Source organism: Perognathus longimembris, chromosome 6 (assembly GCF_023159225.1).
Source record: "Perognathus longimembris pacificus isolate PPM17 chromosome 6, ASM2315922v1, whole genome shotgun sequence".
Taxonomy (NCBI): Eukaryota; Metazoa; Chordata; class Mammalia; order Rodentia; family Heteromyidae; genus Perognathus; species Perognathus longimembris.
Genome location: NC_063166.1, coordinates 12819460 through 12834401, shown reverse-complemented (window position 1 = coordinate 12834401; position 14942 = coordinate 12819460). Strand labels below are relative to the sequence as shown.

The 14942-nt window shown below is 55.3% G+C and overlaps 1 protein-coding gene across 1 annotated transcript in view; it reads left to right on the top strand.

Annotated features, from left to right (window-relative positions):
* Positions 1-14942, top strand: part of Itpr3 (inositol 1,4,5-trisphosphate receptor type 3) — a 61726-nt gene that overhangs the window by 20534 nt on the left and 26250 nt on the right. Inside the window, exons 3-16 of the mRNA XM_048347949.1 lie at positions 4394-4515; positions 5018-5104; positions 6229-6387; positions 6877-6975; positions 7243-7326; positions 8208-8354; positions 8533-8628; positions 9050-9100; positions 9339-9472; positions 10292-10391; positions 10469-10629; positions 11522-11663; positions 13248-13409; positions 14730-14902. Coding sequence (XP_048203906.1) covers positions 4394-4515; positions 5018-5104; positions 6229-6387; positions 6877-6975; positions 7243-7326; positions 8208-8354; positions 8533-8628; positions 9050-9100; positions 9339-9472; positions 10292-10391; positions 10469-10629; positions 11522-11663; positions 13248-13409; positions 14730-14902 — 1717 coding nt within the window. The remainder of the gene's footprint in view (positions 1-4393; positions 4516-5017; positions 5105-6228; positions 6388-6876; positions 6976-7242; positions 7327-8207; positions 8355-8532; positions 8629-9049; positions 9101-9338; positions 9473-10291; positions 10392-10468; positions 10630-11521; positions 11664-13247; positions 13410-14729; positions 14903-14942) is intronic.

The window sequence follows — 14942 nt, the reverse complement described above, 5'->3', positions numbered from 1 at the left end:
AAGTATTGGGGTTTGAACTCATGACCTTGACGCTACTATCTGAGCCATACCTCCAACCCAGGACACACTTGGTTTTATCCCATTTATGTTTCTTTCAACCTTCTGTGCTCCAGACATTGGAAGGGGAGTTTTTGAATTAGCTCATTGGATTTCTAATAGCATCCACTTGCATGGAATGCCACAGTGCCAGGCCTGAAACCATTCCAGTAGAGGGCTCACTCTTGTGAGTGGCTCTTGCAACCAGTTACTTCCTGAGTGCTTTACCATTTTACCAGTTTGCAGTCAATCTGGTTACCAGAGAGACTCCCCTATTACCTGCTTCACCTTCAGCTAGAGCTTGTGTTAGATTGTGGCTGCTATAAACGCTGGTCTTATTATGTCTTTGATTTGTATTTCTCAGGCCGCTAATGCCATTGAGCATAGTATTTTTCTCTCATCTGTGTGTTTGTGTGTGTGTGTTTGCTGGCACTGGGACTTGAACTCAGAGCTTTATGTGCTTGCTTAGCTTTTCTGCTCAATGTTTGGTGTTTAAGCCACACCTGTACTTCCAGCGTGTGTGTGTGTGTGTGTGTGTGTGTGTGTGTGTGTGTGTGTGCATGCCAGTCTTGGGGCTTGAACTCAGGGCTTGGGCACTGTCCCTGAGCTTTTTTGGTTCAAGGCTATCATTCTACCACTTGAGTCCTAGCTCTGCTTTGCCTTTCTGGTGGTTATTAATTTGAGATAAGAATCTTATGAACATTCCTTCCTGGGCTGACTTCAAACGGTGATCCTCAGATCTCAGCCACCTGATTAACTGGGATTGAGGTGTGAGCCACTGGCACCCAGCTTACTGCCAGCTTTCTGTTAGCTAATTGGAGATATGAGTCTTCAAGAAGAGAAAATAGTGCCCGTGTTCTTCTCTGAGGCGCTTCCTCTTTGTTTCAGAATTCCTGGCTTTGGTTTCCCAAGCCTCAGTTTCCCCAGTCTGTCCTGCCTCAGTTCCAGGTAGTGCTTTCAGGCCTCTGACAGGGGGAGTGGTAGTGGAGAGGCTTCCTCTGGTCCTGTATGCAAACACAGGCTCTGACGCTTTAACAAAGCTTTAGTGCTGTGTAAATCCCTCTCTTGGGCCTCAGCCAGCCTTGGAAAAAATATATGGGCTCAAGCAAAGGAAGGGGCTGTAGAATGTTCTGCTCATTCTTCCTTCAGCTCCCCCATTTTCTTCCAGTTTCTTGCTGTCTATGGGGCTCTTTAAGCTTTTCTTTTATTGATCAGCGGGGAGGTGCATCTGCTCTCCAGGCTGTGTCAGGTCTCTGCATGTCTGGGATCTCCCAGGCCAGCTCGGTTCCCAGTGGGATCGGTTTCCCAGTCTCTGGTGTCTTTGTAGACTAGTTACTGCCTTTGGAGTCTGTTACAGGTGGTGGTGGGTCAGGGTAAAGGGACCCTACTCAAGAGAGGCCTGCCTCGCCCATTGCCACACTGCTGGGACTTGGCCAGTCCAAGCCCACCCAAAGGCCATTTTCAGTTGGGGGTTTCTGGAACCATCCAGGTGATTCCACTGGGTGCTAGTTCTGTTTTTAGCCTTGTGTGAATGTGTGGGATCAGACTCCAGCCCTTCTACCTAGCAAGCTGTCCGAATTAAAGTGCATGTTTTCTGGAATCATCAACTACCCTCAGAGTGCTCTCCCCCCCCACCCCCCGCCATACTGAGGATAGAACACTCTACTACTTGAGCCCTCCATCTCTTTTTGCTTTAGTGTTTTTCAGGTAGTTTTGTATTTTTGCCCTTGCTGACCCGGGACCATGATTCTTCTGCCTCTGCTTCCTGAATAGGTTGCATTATAGATGTGTATAACCTAGCCTGGTTTGAGTTTTTGTTTGTTTTTTTGCCAGTCCTGGGGCTTGAACTCAGGGTCTGAGCACTGTCCCTGGCTTCTTTTTATTTTATTTTATTTTTTTGGCCAGTCCTGGGCCTTGGACTCGGGGCCTGAGCACTGTCCCTGGCTTCTTCCTGCTCAAGGCTAGCACTCTGACACTTGAGCCACAGCGCCGCTTCTGGCCGTTTTCTGTATATGTGGTGCTGGGGAATCGAACCTAGGGCCTCGTGTATCCGAGGCAGGCACTCTTGCCACTAGGCTATATCCCCAGCCCCCTGGCTTCTTTTTGCTAAAGGCTAGCACTCTACCACTTGAGCCACAGCGCCACTTCCAGCTCTTTCTATGTATGTGGTACTGAAGAATCGAACCCAGGGCTTCATGCATATGAGGCAAGCACTCTACCATTAGGCCACATTCCCAGCCCAATTTTTGTTGTTGTTGTTGTTTTTTGGTCTGAGACTGGGACTCAAACTTGGTATCTGACACTTTTACTCCACCTGCGCCATGCTTCCAACCTGCCTGGCTTGATTTTGAGGCAAGATCTCACCAACATTTTGTCCAGGCTGCTTCAAGTCATATCTGTCCCTCCCTCCCTCCCTCCCTCCCTCCCTCCCTCCCTCCCTCCCTCCCTCCCTCCCTCCTTCCTCCTTCCCCTCTGCCCTCCTTCCTTCCTTGTGCCTCTTTTTTTTTCTTTTTTTCATTCATAGAGCTTAAACTCAAGGCCTAGGTGCTGTCTCTGAGCTTTTTTGCTCAAGGCTAGCTCTCTACCACTTTGAGTCATAGCTCCATTTTTGGTTTTCTAGTGGTCAATTGGAGATAAGAGCTTGCAGACGTCCCTGCCTGGGCTGGCTTTGAACCACAATTCTCAGATCTCCGTCTCCTGAGTAGCTAGGATTATATGCATGAGCCACCAGTACCTGGCCTGTTCTTCCTATTTCTAACTCCTTAAATTGCTGGGATTATGGGTGTATACAGCCATGCCAGGCCTTTGCTTTCCTTTTTCTTCTGGCTGAATAATTCTTCCCTTTCTTATCAGTTCTTTTTATTAGTCTTAAAATAATATTTGTTTAAAAAAATCTAATCGTTTTAGTTGTCATGTTAGGTTGATCCAAAAGAGATCAAGGCCTTGACTCTTGGTCTTGTCAGACCTGGTGCACACCTTGCTTCGAGATGGGGTCCGTGTGCGGCTTTAGGATTGCTGATTTGCATTTTGTCTCTTAGTGGGTCAAGGTTGAAGAGCTTGCCACTCCTGCTGTGGGACAACTGGGCCAGCGGTTGTCTCAGATCCTGCCACACTCTCTGGATGGGGCGTGGCCGAGGTGGCAATGTGGCAGCAACCTAGGCACAGACAAGTGATGGTTAGGGTCTGCTGAGGTCATGCAGGCAGAGTTTGTGTTTCTGTGTATCACTGTGGGCCCGAAGCTCTGCCCACAGGAGTCCACCTGCCAGGCTGGGCCAAGGCATTCCCAGTCAGGCACCAGCAGGGCAGACTGTGGAGCAGGCACCCAGCGTCCCTGACAATCAAGCTCATACTTCTTCTAAACCACCTCCCACGGTGGCATGGCAGGAGGGAATTTCAGGTTTGCAGTGGCTCTCAGGGGCCGGATGTCCGGCGTTGACCACAGCAGGGAGGGAACGTGAAAGGTTCTAAAGGAGGGGGTTCCTGACTCTGTGACTCCCCAGGGCTTCTTCCGGTCTCCCAGCATGCCTCATGTGCCACCGGAACGCTGCCATTGCCCATGTCCAGCAGTAGCAGCAGGAGAGGAGGCTCAGGATCACCGAAGCCAGCTCCCTGGCCCAGCTGTGAACCAGCTGTGAGCTCTCCTGTGACGAGGAGCTCACCACTCCCAGCCCAGCCGGGGCACACTGAGCCCTGGCCGGTGCCAGCACCCCACCATCCTCCCTCCTGCCACCCTGGACACTGGGCTTTTCCAACCTGTGCTTCCCTTTGAGGAGTCAAAATATCAGCCCCCCCTGCTGGAATTGGGGCTCATGAAAGTGATAGCTCTTTTATCTCCTTGCCAATATGAAAAACGCAAGATTGAGTATGTTCCTGGAATTTCCATTTGCCTTGACTCAGTCACCAACCTGGGTGACTTCGTGTGGGAAGAGCGAGGAAGGAAGGTGTTTACTGTCTCGTGTGGGGCAGGGGAAGAGGCCTGGCCAGGCTGTGGGGTCGGGAGGAGGGGACGATGCTTCCCACGCGTCTGTGGTCAGTGAACCAGAGCGCCGTGCAGGTACGAGCTGTTCGCCACAGAGGCCCACAGAATCTGACACGGACAGGACAGAGGGGAGGCTCCAGGGACGAAAGCCAGTGTGTCCTCCCTGCTGCCGTTCCATGGGACCCGCTGCTCTCCTACCCGCTTCTGGGATCTTCCAGTCCACGCAGCACGATCCCAGAGGCGCCGCCATCAAAGAGATCTTTCCAGCCCCAGCGGGCAGGAGGCGAGGAGGGGCGGGGAGTGCAGGTTGCAGGCGGGGGTTCTTCCAGGGAGGGCCTGAGCCGTGCATGAGCCTTGTGCCTCCTGTGCCCGCCACAGACTGCCTCTTCAAGGTGTGCCCCATGAACCGCTACTCGGCCCAGAAGCAGTACTGGAAGGCCAAGCAGACCAAGCAGGACAAGGAGAAGATTGCGGATGTGGTGCTGCTGCAGAAGCTGCAGGTGTGTGTGCGTGCACAGGTGTGCATTTGTCTAGGGGCACCAGGAACCTGGGAGCACACAGGGGGAGGGGGGAGGGACACAATGCAGAGGACTGGTGTGAATTGCCAGGAATGAGATCCTCAGGTCTCAGCCTCCTGAGTAGCTAGGATTATGGGTGTGAGTCACGACCCAGCTGGGCCCTGTTCTTAACGAGGTGCCCCCTTGTGAGGGGCAGGTCAAACCCTCGAGGCCCCCAGGGCCGGGCACGGCAGTGGCGGTGGTGGTCAGGGAGCACTGGGGCAGGTGTTGGTGCAGATCTGGGCAGGAGGGGCAGGTGTTGGTGCAGATCTGGGCAGGAGGGTTTCACAGGCACACGGTGGAGAGTGGAGTCCTGGCTGGGGCAGAGGCCTCGTGCAGGGGTGTCAGGGTGAGTGCACGCGTGCACACGCCTGTGGTGGTGGTGGGACATCTCCCTCCAGGGGCAGCTTCTGAGCCCCCTTCCCCTCCCTGTGTGTGCGCGCAGCACGCGGCCCAGATGGAGCAGAAACAAAACGACACGGAGAACAAGAAGGTGCACGGGGACGTGGTGAAGTATGGCAGTGTGATCCAGGTGCGAGCCGTTCTCCCTGCTCCCCGCAGGGGTGGGGAGAGGGGCGCCAGCGGGCATGGCCCTTGCTGCGGGTGGCTTTGGACCGCTTTCGTGACTGTGCATCTGATGTTATGTGTGGCCTGCACCCTGCCCAAGGTGGCGTTTATAGCACGGTGGCTTGGAGCAAGTCCAGAGCCTCGCTGTCTCCTTTCAAATCTGCCACTCCTTTAGCGGTGTGATCGCAAAGTTACTGACTTTCCTTGTGCCTTGGTTTCCCCATTTGTAAAAGCAGGCTAATGATAGTGTGCTCTCAGAATTATTTTAAGATTCTATGTGCTAATACATGCCAACGGGTTTTTGTTTTTGTTTTGCTTGTTTTGTTTTTTGCCAGTCCTGGGGCTTGAACTCAGGGCCTGAGCACTGTCCCTGGCTTCTTTTTGCTCAAGGCTAGCACTCTGCCACTTGAGCCACAGCACCACTTTTGGATTTTTCAGTATATATATTGTGCTGAGGAATCGAACCCAGGGCTTCATGTACACGAGGCAAGCGCTCTACCACTACGCCATATTCCCAGTTTTTTTGTTTTGTGTTTTGTACTAAGGCTTGAACTCAGGTACTGGGCACTGTTTCTTAGCTTCTTCGCTCAAGGCTGGTGTTCTTCTACTTGACCCACATCTCCATTTCTAGCTTTTCTAGTTGGACTTAAGAGGCTTAGATTTTCCTGCTTGAGCTGGCTTTGAACTGTGATCTTCAGATGTCAGCCTCTTAAGTGGCTAGGATTGCAGGCATGAGCCTCTGGTGCCTGGCCCAAGTTTTTATTTCTGCATTGGGATGCTGGGATTGGCACTCAGGGCCTGGGCATGCTTAGCAAGTTCTATACCATGGAACCACAGCTGTGCCGCCCCCCCCCCCCCCATTTTCTAGCATGCACAGCTGTAGAACAGCTGTTTGCCCATGATTACTTGGTGGCCGGCATGGTGTGTGCACATTTGTGTGTGATTGTGTATGTGGCTCAGTGTCTTAGTCTGTCGGTTGTGTGATGATGTACCTGACATGCATATGTGTTCATGCTACGACGTGTCCACCTCTTGAGTGGCTGGCCTCCTGGGAAGGGTGGCCTCACGCTTGTCACACCCATCCCCCAGCTTCTGCACATGAAGAGCAACAAGTACCTCACAGTGAACAAGCGGCTGCCAGCCCTGCTGGAGAAAAACGCCATGCGGGTGACCCTGGATGCCACAGGCAACGAGGGCTCCTGGCTTTTCATCCAGCCCTTCTGGAAGCTGCGGAGCAACGGGGACAATGTGAGCGCGGGGCTGGGGAGGGAGGAGCCTGGGGGTCACAGTGCGGGGTGGGGGGCTTCCAGAGAGCCTTCAGTGTGAGGACTGGGTGAGGCCACACCGCCTTCCTCCTCCTCCTTCCTCCTCTCCCTCCTTCCTCCTCATTCCTCCTTCCTCTTCCTCCCTCCTCCTCCTCCTCCTCCTCCTCCTCCTCCTCTTCCTCCTCCTATTCCTCTTCTTCCTCCTTCCTCCTCTTCTTCTTCTTCCCTCTCCTCTTTCTCCCTCTTATTTGTGCCTATTCTGGGGCTTGAACTCAGGGCCTAAGCTTTTTTTGTTCAAGGCCAGTGCTCTGCCACTTGAGACACAGCTCCATTTCCAGCCTTTTTTTGGGGGGGGGGCATATCCCCTTCTTAAAAGAAAGACTGAGATGCGGAGAGGGGCTGGCTGGCTGTGGGGTGTGCCCCTGTCCCCTGTCCTTTCTACCCTCACTCTGCTCTGCCTGTCCCCCCAAAGGTGGTCGTGGGGGACAAGGTGATCCTGAATCCCGTCAATGCCGGACAGCCCCTGCATGCCAGCAATTACGAGCTCAGTGACAACGCGGGCTGCAAGGAGGTGAGTAGGCTGGGCGGGGTGTATGGGCACCCCCTCCCCGCCTTTGCCTCCAGCCCTGCCTGGCACACTGGCTGCCCCCTGCCCTGCCTCCTCATGCTCGCCTCATGCTCCACCCCTGCTTGGCAGCCTCTGGAGCCAGGCTGGGTGCGGACCCCGGCTGGGGGCAGTGCCCCACTCTGGTGCTGCCGAGGGGACTGGTTTGGCCCCTCCGTGGCCCTCGGCGCGGCGTGCCTGGCATCACTCATGCGCCTCTTCTCCTTTGCACAGGTCAATTCTGTGAACTGCAACACCAGCTGGAAGATCAACCTGTTCATGCAGTTCCGGGACCACCTGGAGGAGGTGTTGAAAGGGGTAAGATTGGGAGCCCCAGTGGCTGCCTAGCCCTCCCCCGGGGGTCCTTCCTCTCTTCCTGTCTCCTCCCATACCAGCCTCTACCTGTCCTTTCCCTCAGCGCATGTGCCCGGCTGGCTGCCCCGCCCGCCCTCTAGTTACAGCGCTGTCCATCTGATCTCTCATTGGCTGGCCTCAGTTTCTTCTCTTGCTGAGAGTGTCCTGTTTTCCACTAGGGATTTGACTTTTGGCATGGTACCTACCTTCTCTGCCTGAGTTTGCCCATCCACTAAGGGTAGACAGCGATGTAGAACCCACAGGGTTAGCGTAGCGTCTGGTGAGAGACCTGGTAAAACGGCTCACCCCGCAACTGGCACGTGTGAGGAGCGTAGTATTACCTCATTAAACACAGCAAATCGGAGCGTCTGCCTTTTATGCAAGAGCCAGCTGAGATGTTATGAACATCTCTGCGGCCCACGCAGTTCATAGGAGCAGATCCAGGATCCAAACTTGGCCTCCGAGTCCAAGGCCATGGAGGTGAACGCCAGCTCCTGCCCTCCAGCCGCTCCAGAGAGCAAAGAAATGGGCTTAACTCCAGGTGGCCGGGGAGGAAGGGCCGGGGAGCCCCGGGAGCTGAGTGAGATCCCTCTGCCTTCGTGGAGATGACTGGAGTTGGGCCTTTAGAGGTACAGGTAGAAGAGGGAGGTGGTCGAGGGCAGATGTGACCATGGGAAGGCCAGCGAAGACTCCAGATTCAGAATGTGGGATGAAGGCCATGGCAGTGCCTGTAGCTGTGCCTGACTGGCCTCTGGCTGCCCTCTTTAATCTGGACCCAGCGGTGTCTGAGGGGTTTGGGGTGGCATGGGGGAACGCGGCAGTGCTGAGCGCCCGCCCCGTTGCAGGGCGATGTGGTGCGACTGTTCCACGCGGAGCAGGAGAAGTTCCTGACGTGTGACGAGTACAAGGGCAAGCTGCAGGTGTTCCTGCGTACCACGCTGCGCCAGTCCGCCACCTCGGCCACCAGCTCCAACGCCCTCTGGGAGGTGGAGGTCAGAGCCGAGCACCGGGACGCCCCCTTGTCCCCTCAGGACCCTGGAGGGGGAGACACTGGCCTCTAGCTCCTCAGACGTCCATTTTCCCAGAGAGCTCCAGACCACCCAGGGGGAGGGGCTGGGCTCCCGCCCCCGCCCCCTCTCTCCTGCCTGCCTGACCCCTGCACACCCCCAGGTGGTCCACCATGACCCCTGCCGAGGAGGAGCCGGCCACTGGAACGGCCTGTACCGCTTCAAGCACCTGGCCACAGGCAACTACCTGGCTGCGGAGGTGAGCCCGCAGGCAGAGGTGTTCTGGGGGCTCAGTGGCACCTGGGTCTCTGTTGGTTAGACAGGATCCAAGGAACGATTGCCGAAAGCGGGGGCGCACCTACTGTGTGCCAGGTGTTCCTAGGTTCTGGGGCTGAACGGGAAGCAGATGTCCCAGTCTAGCAATAAGGTTGTGTGCCCTGGGGCTCTGGTGGCGTGTGTGTGTGTGCGCACGCGTGTGCGTGTGTGAATGCGTGGGCCTGTGGAGAGGGAGATGAAGGGCTCTCCCAGGAGTGACATGGGGTTCAGGGCTGGGGTTGAGATGAGGGTTGCCTTCTCAGACGCAGGCCTTCTGGGGCTGGCGGGTGCTGAGGTGGGCTCCGGTGGGTGTAGCTGGATGTTCAGTCGCCCTTTCCCTTCCCCCGCCTTGTGTCTTTGTCCAGGAAAACCCCAGCTACAAAGGCGATGTCTCAGATCCCAAGGCAGCAGGAATAGTGAGGCCTGGCGGGGGTGGGGGTAGGGGAGGTGGGGTGTGTGTGTGACTGTGACTCTCCCTGGGGGCTGGGTGGGGACCGAGGAGGCCCTGCAGCCTGGAAGGTGGGCTGGAGGGAGAAAGTCCTGCATCCTGGAAGTGGGCCGGAGGGAGAAAGTCCTTCGGGTGGGTTCCCAGGCGTCCCTGGGGATCTGAGCAGGAGGAAGGGCCCCTGAACCGACTTGGGGCCCCATCCCTAGGGTCGCACAGGCCGCAGGAACGCCGGCGAGAAGATCAAGTATCGACTCGTGGCTGTGCCCCACGGCAACGACATCGCCTCTCTCTTCGAGCTGGACCCCACCACATTGCAGAAAACCGACTCCTTCGTGCCCCGGTGGGTGTGCGACACACGCGGCGCGTGGGCTGGCCGGGGCGTCCTGTCTCAGAGCCTCTCTGAACCCCACAGTCCTCTGTCCTGATGTCTGTTATCTTTGGGCTACCCGCACATCTGACCCCTGGAGAGATGCAGTCTTCCATCTGTCACTAGCAGAGCTGCTTGCTGTGTGCCCATCTCTGCCCGCTGCCCACGTGACTCTGGTCCTGGCCTTGCTACACCATCAATGCTTTTTCATGGTGCTCAGCAGCTGCCTGCCCCATCTGGGTTGGGTGATCAGGCATGGTCCAGGGCCCAGGAGGCTGGGGGGCACCCTGGTCTGCAAGGGCCTGCCAACTCTCAGACTAAAGAAGCTCAGTGTCGGTCAATCCAGGCCTTGCCACTACTAGCGTCTGGCTTCAGGAAGCTGTCTGGGTCTTCTCATCTCTAGAGACTCTGCAGTCTCCTGTTACTAGGGCTGTTGAGAAAATGAACAGTCACTATATGGGGCCCCCCTCCCCCCAGTTCCTTACTCGAAGCAATTGGGGTCAGCTGTACTCGGAGATTCAGATTATTGTTCATTTCACAATCAAGGGAGGATTTCTGTGGATTGCGTGCACTGTTTATCTAAACGAACGCTGGCCTTGTGTTGACGGACAGGCAATGGCTCAGGGGTGTAGTGATGGGCAGGGCTTGGTCACTGTGACCTGGGCCCAGGATGCTCCCCCCCCCCCCCACTGTTGAGGTGTATGGGGAAGTGAGAGGTGATGAGGTTGGGGATGGTTGACCACAGATGAGCCAGGCTCTGGGGCTCACTCCCTGCTTCCTTCCTCCCTGCAGGAACTCGTACGTGCGGCTGCGCCATCTCTGCACCAATACGTGGATCCAGAGCACCAACGTGCCCATCGACATCGAGGAGGAGCGGCCCATCCGGCTCATGGTGCGGCCCGCGCTGGGGCCGAGCCGGGCCGGGGAGGGGCCTCTCCCCAGGCGCCCTGCTCACCCTTGCCTTTGCAGCTGGGCACCTGCCCCACCAAGGAGGACAAGGAGGCCTTTGCCATCGTGTCGGTGCCCGTGTCTGAGATTCGCGATCTGGACTTTGCCAATGATGCCAGCTCTATGCTGGCCAGTGCGGTAGAGAAACTCAACGAGGGCTTCATCAGCCAGAATGACCGCAGGTGGGCTTTGGGGGGCTTTGCGGGGCTTTGTGGGGGGGGGGGCATGGGGAGCTGCAGGGCCAGGTGTGAAGGATTTTTCTGAAGGATTAAAAAAAAATATTGTCAGCTGTGGAGCTTGAACTCGGGGCCTGGGTGCTGTCCCTGAGCTCTTTTGCTCAAGGTTAGTGGCCTACCACTTTGAGCCATAGCGCCACTTGCAGTTTTCTGGTGGTTAATTCCTGCCTGGGCTGGCTTTGAACCGTGATTCCGAGACCTCAGCCCCCTGAGTAGCTGGGATTGCAGGCGCGAGCCACCAGTGCCTGGCTTCTGAAGGATTCTGACTCCAGGCTCATGATCAGAGGCATCTCAAAGCAGAACCCAGTCGGCTGGGATAAGAGCTGGGGAAACAGAGGCAGGACTCAGTCCTCAGGGAGCCCTGGCTGACGTCCGGAATCTGCCTTATGGCTCACGTCTTTCCACAGCTAGGCTTATGATGGAGCCACTGCTACCCCTGTGTGACCGTGGATGGGACTGAGGCTTAGGGGGGCTAGGACACTTGCCCAGGGTCACTCCACTAGTGAGCGGCAGTCAGGGTGTACATGTAGCTCACACAGAACCCTCCGCCTGGTGCCCTGAACTTACCACTCCAGACTAGAGTGCTTGAAGATGTCTTGTCTTGAGGCAGTTTAGGAGTCTGGGGTGGGTGGGGAGGGGGGTGTTTTAAGAGCAGTTTAGGGTACAGTCAGGCAGTGAAAGTGAGGGGTAATAAAGCACTTGGTGGTGGAGGGAGGCAGCAGAGCCATGCTCAGGGAAGGGCGGGTTATCTGAGGGGACTATGTACTCAGTGAGCTCAGGGGGAGCTGCCAGGTCTCAGCCCAGCACACTTGTCACCCCTGGGTCTCCCCTTGCCTAGGTTTGTCATCCAGCTGCTGGAGGACCTGGTGTTTTTTGTCAGCGATGTCCCCAACAATGGACAGAATGTTCTGGACATCATGGTCACCAAGCCTAACCGGGAGCGGCAGAAGCTGATGAGGGAACAGAACATCCTCAAACAGGTGCCTGTGCGGGCAGCCCGGACACCTGCTGAGCACTGAGCCTGCCTCCTCTTGCCCACCCGTGGCTTCTCATCACCCCCTTGTACAAAGCGAATTGGGGGCCGCAGCTGTCGCTCAATGTCCACTCCCTTGCTAGCATGCACAACAAGGCTCTGGGTTCCAACTCCAGCACCAAAGAAAACCAAAAAAGTATCTGGGTCAGGATGGGTGCCAGGTGCCTTCCTTGACTCCTTACGGGAGTGCAGTATTGAGTATCACCAGGCCCCAAGGAGAGACAGTTTTTATTATCCTCCTCTTTACTGGTGAGAAGACCAAAGCCCAGAGAGGCTGGGGTAGCTGGATCTCAACACCGCTGGGAAGGATCAGGGTCAGGATTTGAACTCGGGAGGTTAGGTCCAGAATTTTTTTTTCCCCCAGGGGCACATTGTAGAGCTGGAAAAAGGGCAGGATCAATCATAGGCTGGGTGGCTTTTTTTTTTTTTTTGCCAGTCCTGGGGCTTGGACTCAGGGCCTGAGCACTGTCCCTGGCTTCTTTTTGCTCAAGGCTAGCATTCTACCGCTTGAGCCACAGCGCCACTTCTGGCCATTTTCTGTATATGTGGTGCTGGGGAATCGAACCCAGGGCCTCATGTATAGGAGGCAAGCACTCTTGCCACTAGGCCATATCCCCAGCCCTTGTCTGGGTGATTTTTTTTTGAGATAGGGTCTCTCTTTGTAGCTTAGGCTGGCCTCAAACTAGACATCCTCCTAACTCAGCCTTCTGGAATGACAGCTGTATACTTACTGCCTCTGGCATACTTTTTGTTTTTTTTGCCGATTCTGCGGTTTGCCTTGAGTGTGCTCAGTTTGCTTGCTTAACTGGTGCTCTGCCACTTGAGCCACACCACTAACCTGGCTTTGTGCTGGTTATTTTGGAGGTGAAGTCTCTTGGACTTTCTTGCCTTGGTTGGCTTCAAACTTCTATCCTCTGGCCTCCTGAGTAGCTAGGGTCATAGGCACCTGGCTTAGCCGTGCTTTTATTTATTTACTTAAAGTTGTTTTGCTTGAGAGAATTTCAAACGTTAAAGCATTGGGATCTACAGGGTTATCTCAGTTGTATAATGCTTACCTAGCATGCTTGCGATTGATCTGATCTACACATACGCACGCACGCACTCACGCATGCACACACGCACACACACGGGAATGTATTGAAAGAACAGCTCAGTTAACATGGTACCTCATCCCTTCCTGCTTTGCCAGTTTGTTAGCATCTCCTCTTCTGTCGGAGAACTTCAAAATAAATGGCTTTTCACCCAAGCTCACCATGCCATCTAGTGACCATTGTCCTGCCTGACTACAGTGTCCTGTCACACCTAAGGAAATCAGTCCACAGTGGGGTTCTGACCCACAGCTGGAGAGTTAGGGCGAACTTGGTGGGTGACGGCGGGTGGGCTAGGGTTGTGGTTCGGCTGGGAGTCACCTCACTCAGGGTTAATGTCTTGGGGAGCTTTTGGCCGGGTGAGTGGGGCTCAGAGTTCCCGGGATGACAGTGGGGGGCAGACAGCATAGGTGGATCCCCTTCTCACCCTCCATGTCCTCCAGATCTTTGGCATTCTGAAGGCCCCGTTCCGAGACAAGGGAGGCGAGGGCCCGCTGGTGCGGCTGGAGGAGCTGTCGGATCAGAAGAACGCGCCCTACCAGCACATGTTCCGCCTCTGCTACCGCGTGCTGCGGCACTCGCAGGAGGACTACCGCAAGAACCAGGTGCGTGCCAGCCGCTCTCCTGTCCTGAGCACACCACGTGGGTGTCCGACTGCCCTCCTGTCCCAGACAGGCACTGTCCAGGGTAAATGGTCTCCTCTTCCTCTTCCTCCTCCGGCCATGCTTCCAGCCTTTTCTCTCTGGTTATTTTTGAGATAGGGTCTGGATCTTTGCCTGGACCACAATCCTTCTATTTATGCTGCCAGCTATAGCTGGGATGACAAACTCTACTACAGCCTGCTTCTTCTGTTAAGATGTGGTGAATGTGTGTGTGTTTGTACACATGTGCACACACGTGCACGTATGCCAGTCCAGGAGCTTGCACTCAGAGCCTGGGCACTGTCCCTGAGCTTTTTCTCCCTCAAGGCTAGCAGCATTCTACTACTTGAGACATGGCTCCACTTTTGGCTTTTTGGTGGTTAATCTGACTTTCCTGCCAGGTTGGCTTCAAACTGGTATCCTCACATCTCAGCCTCTTTTTTTTTTTTTTTTTGCCAGTCCTGGGCCTTGGACTCAGGGCCTGAGCACTGTCCCTGGCATCTTCCCGCTCAAGGCTAGCACTCTGCCACCTGAGCCACAGCGCCCCTTCTGGCCGTTTTCCATATATGTGGTGCTGGGGAATCGAACCAAGAGCTTCATGCGTAGGAGGCAAGCACTTTTGCCACTAGGCCATATTCCCAGCCCTCATCTCAGCCTCTTGAATATCTAGGTTTATAGGTGTGAGCCACTAGCACCTGGCTGGTGTAGTGAATTTTTATGCCCAATTTGCCGTAGAACTGCAGATAGAATTACAGATATGAGCCGCTAGGGCCTGGCTTTGAAATTTTTAGGTTTTATTTTAGTTTAAGCTGGTCTTGGGGCTTGAACTCAGCACCTGGATCAAGATGAGCTCTCCAGCACTTCACAGCTCCACTTCTGGCTTTTTTTTTTTTTTAAGTAGTTTATTGGAGCTAAGGGTCTCATGGACTTTCCAACCCAGGCTGACTTTGAACCGTGATTCTCAGACCTCAGATCCTCAGAGCAGCTAGGATTACAGGTGTAAGCCCCTGGCCTGGTCTTTGAACAAAGGTTCTTCTATTTCATCTTGCACTGGATCCCGCACACGATGCATCTGGTCTTGGCAAACAGACATGGCCTGCTCACGAAGGTGGCACTATGGAGGGGGCTAGCCTGTGAACTCAGTAGCCATGGACTGCCCTCCCGCTCCTTCTGTGTACCTCCTCCTTCCTAGCATGGCATCTCTGTCTTGGGGTCTGGAGCAGGGCTGGGCCCCACGCTTCGTCCATGGCTCCTGCGATTCCTTTTCCCTCGGTCTGCCCTCAGGAACACATCGCCAAGCAGTTTGGAATGATGCAGTCTCAGATTGGCTATGACATCCTGGCCGAAGACACCATCACTGCCCTGCTGCACAACAACCGGAAGCTGCTGGAGAAACACATCACCAAGACCGAGGTGGAGACCTTCGTTAGCCTTGTGCGGAAGAACCGGGAGCCCAGGTGGGCCTCCGCCGCCCTGCCCGCCCGCCTCCCCTGCCCC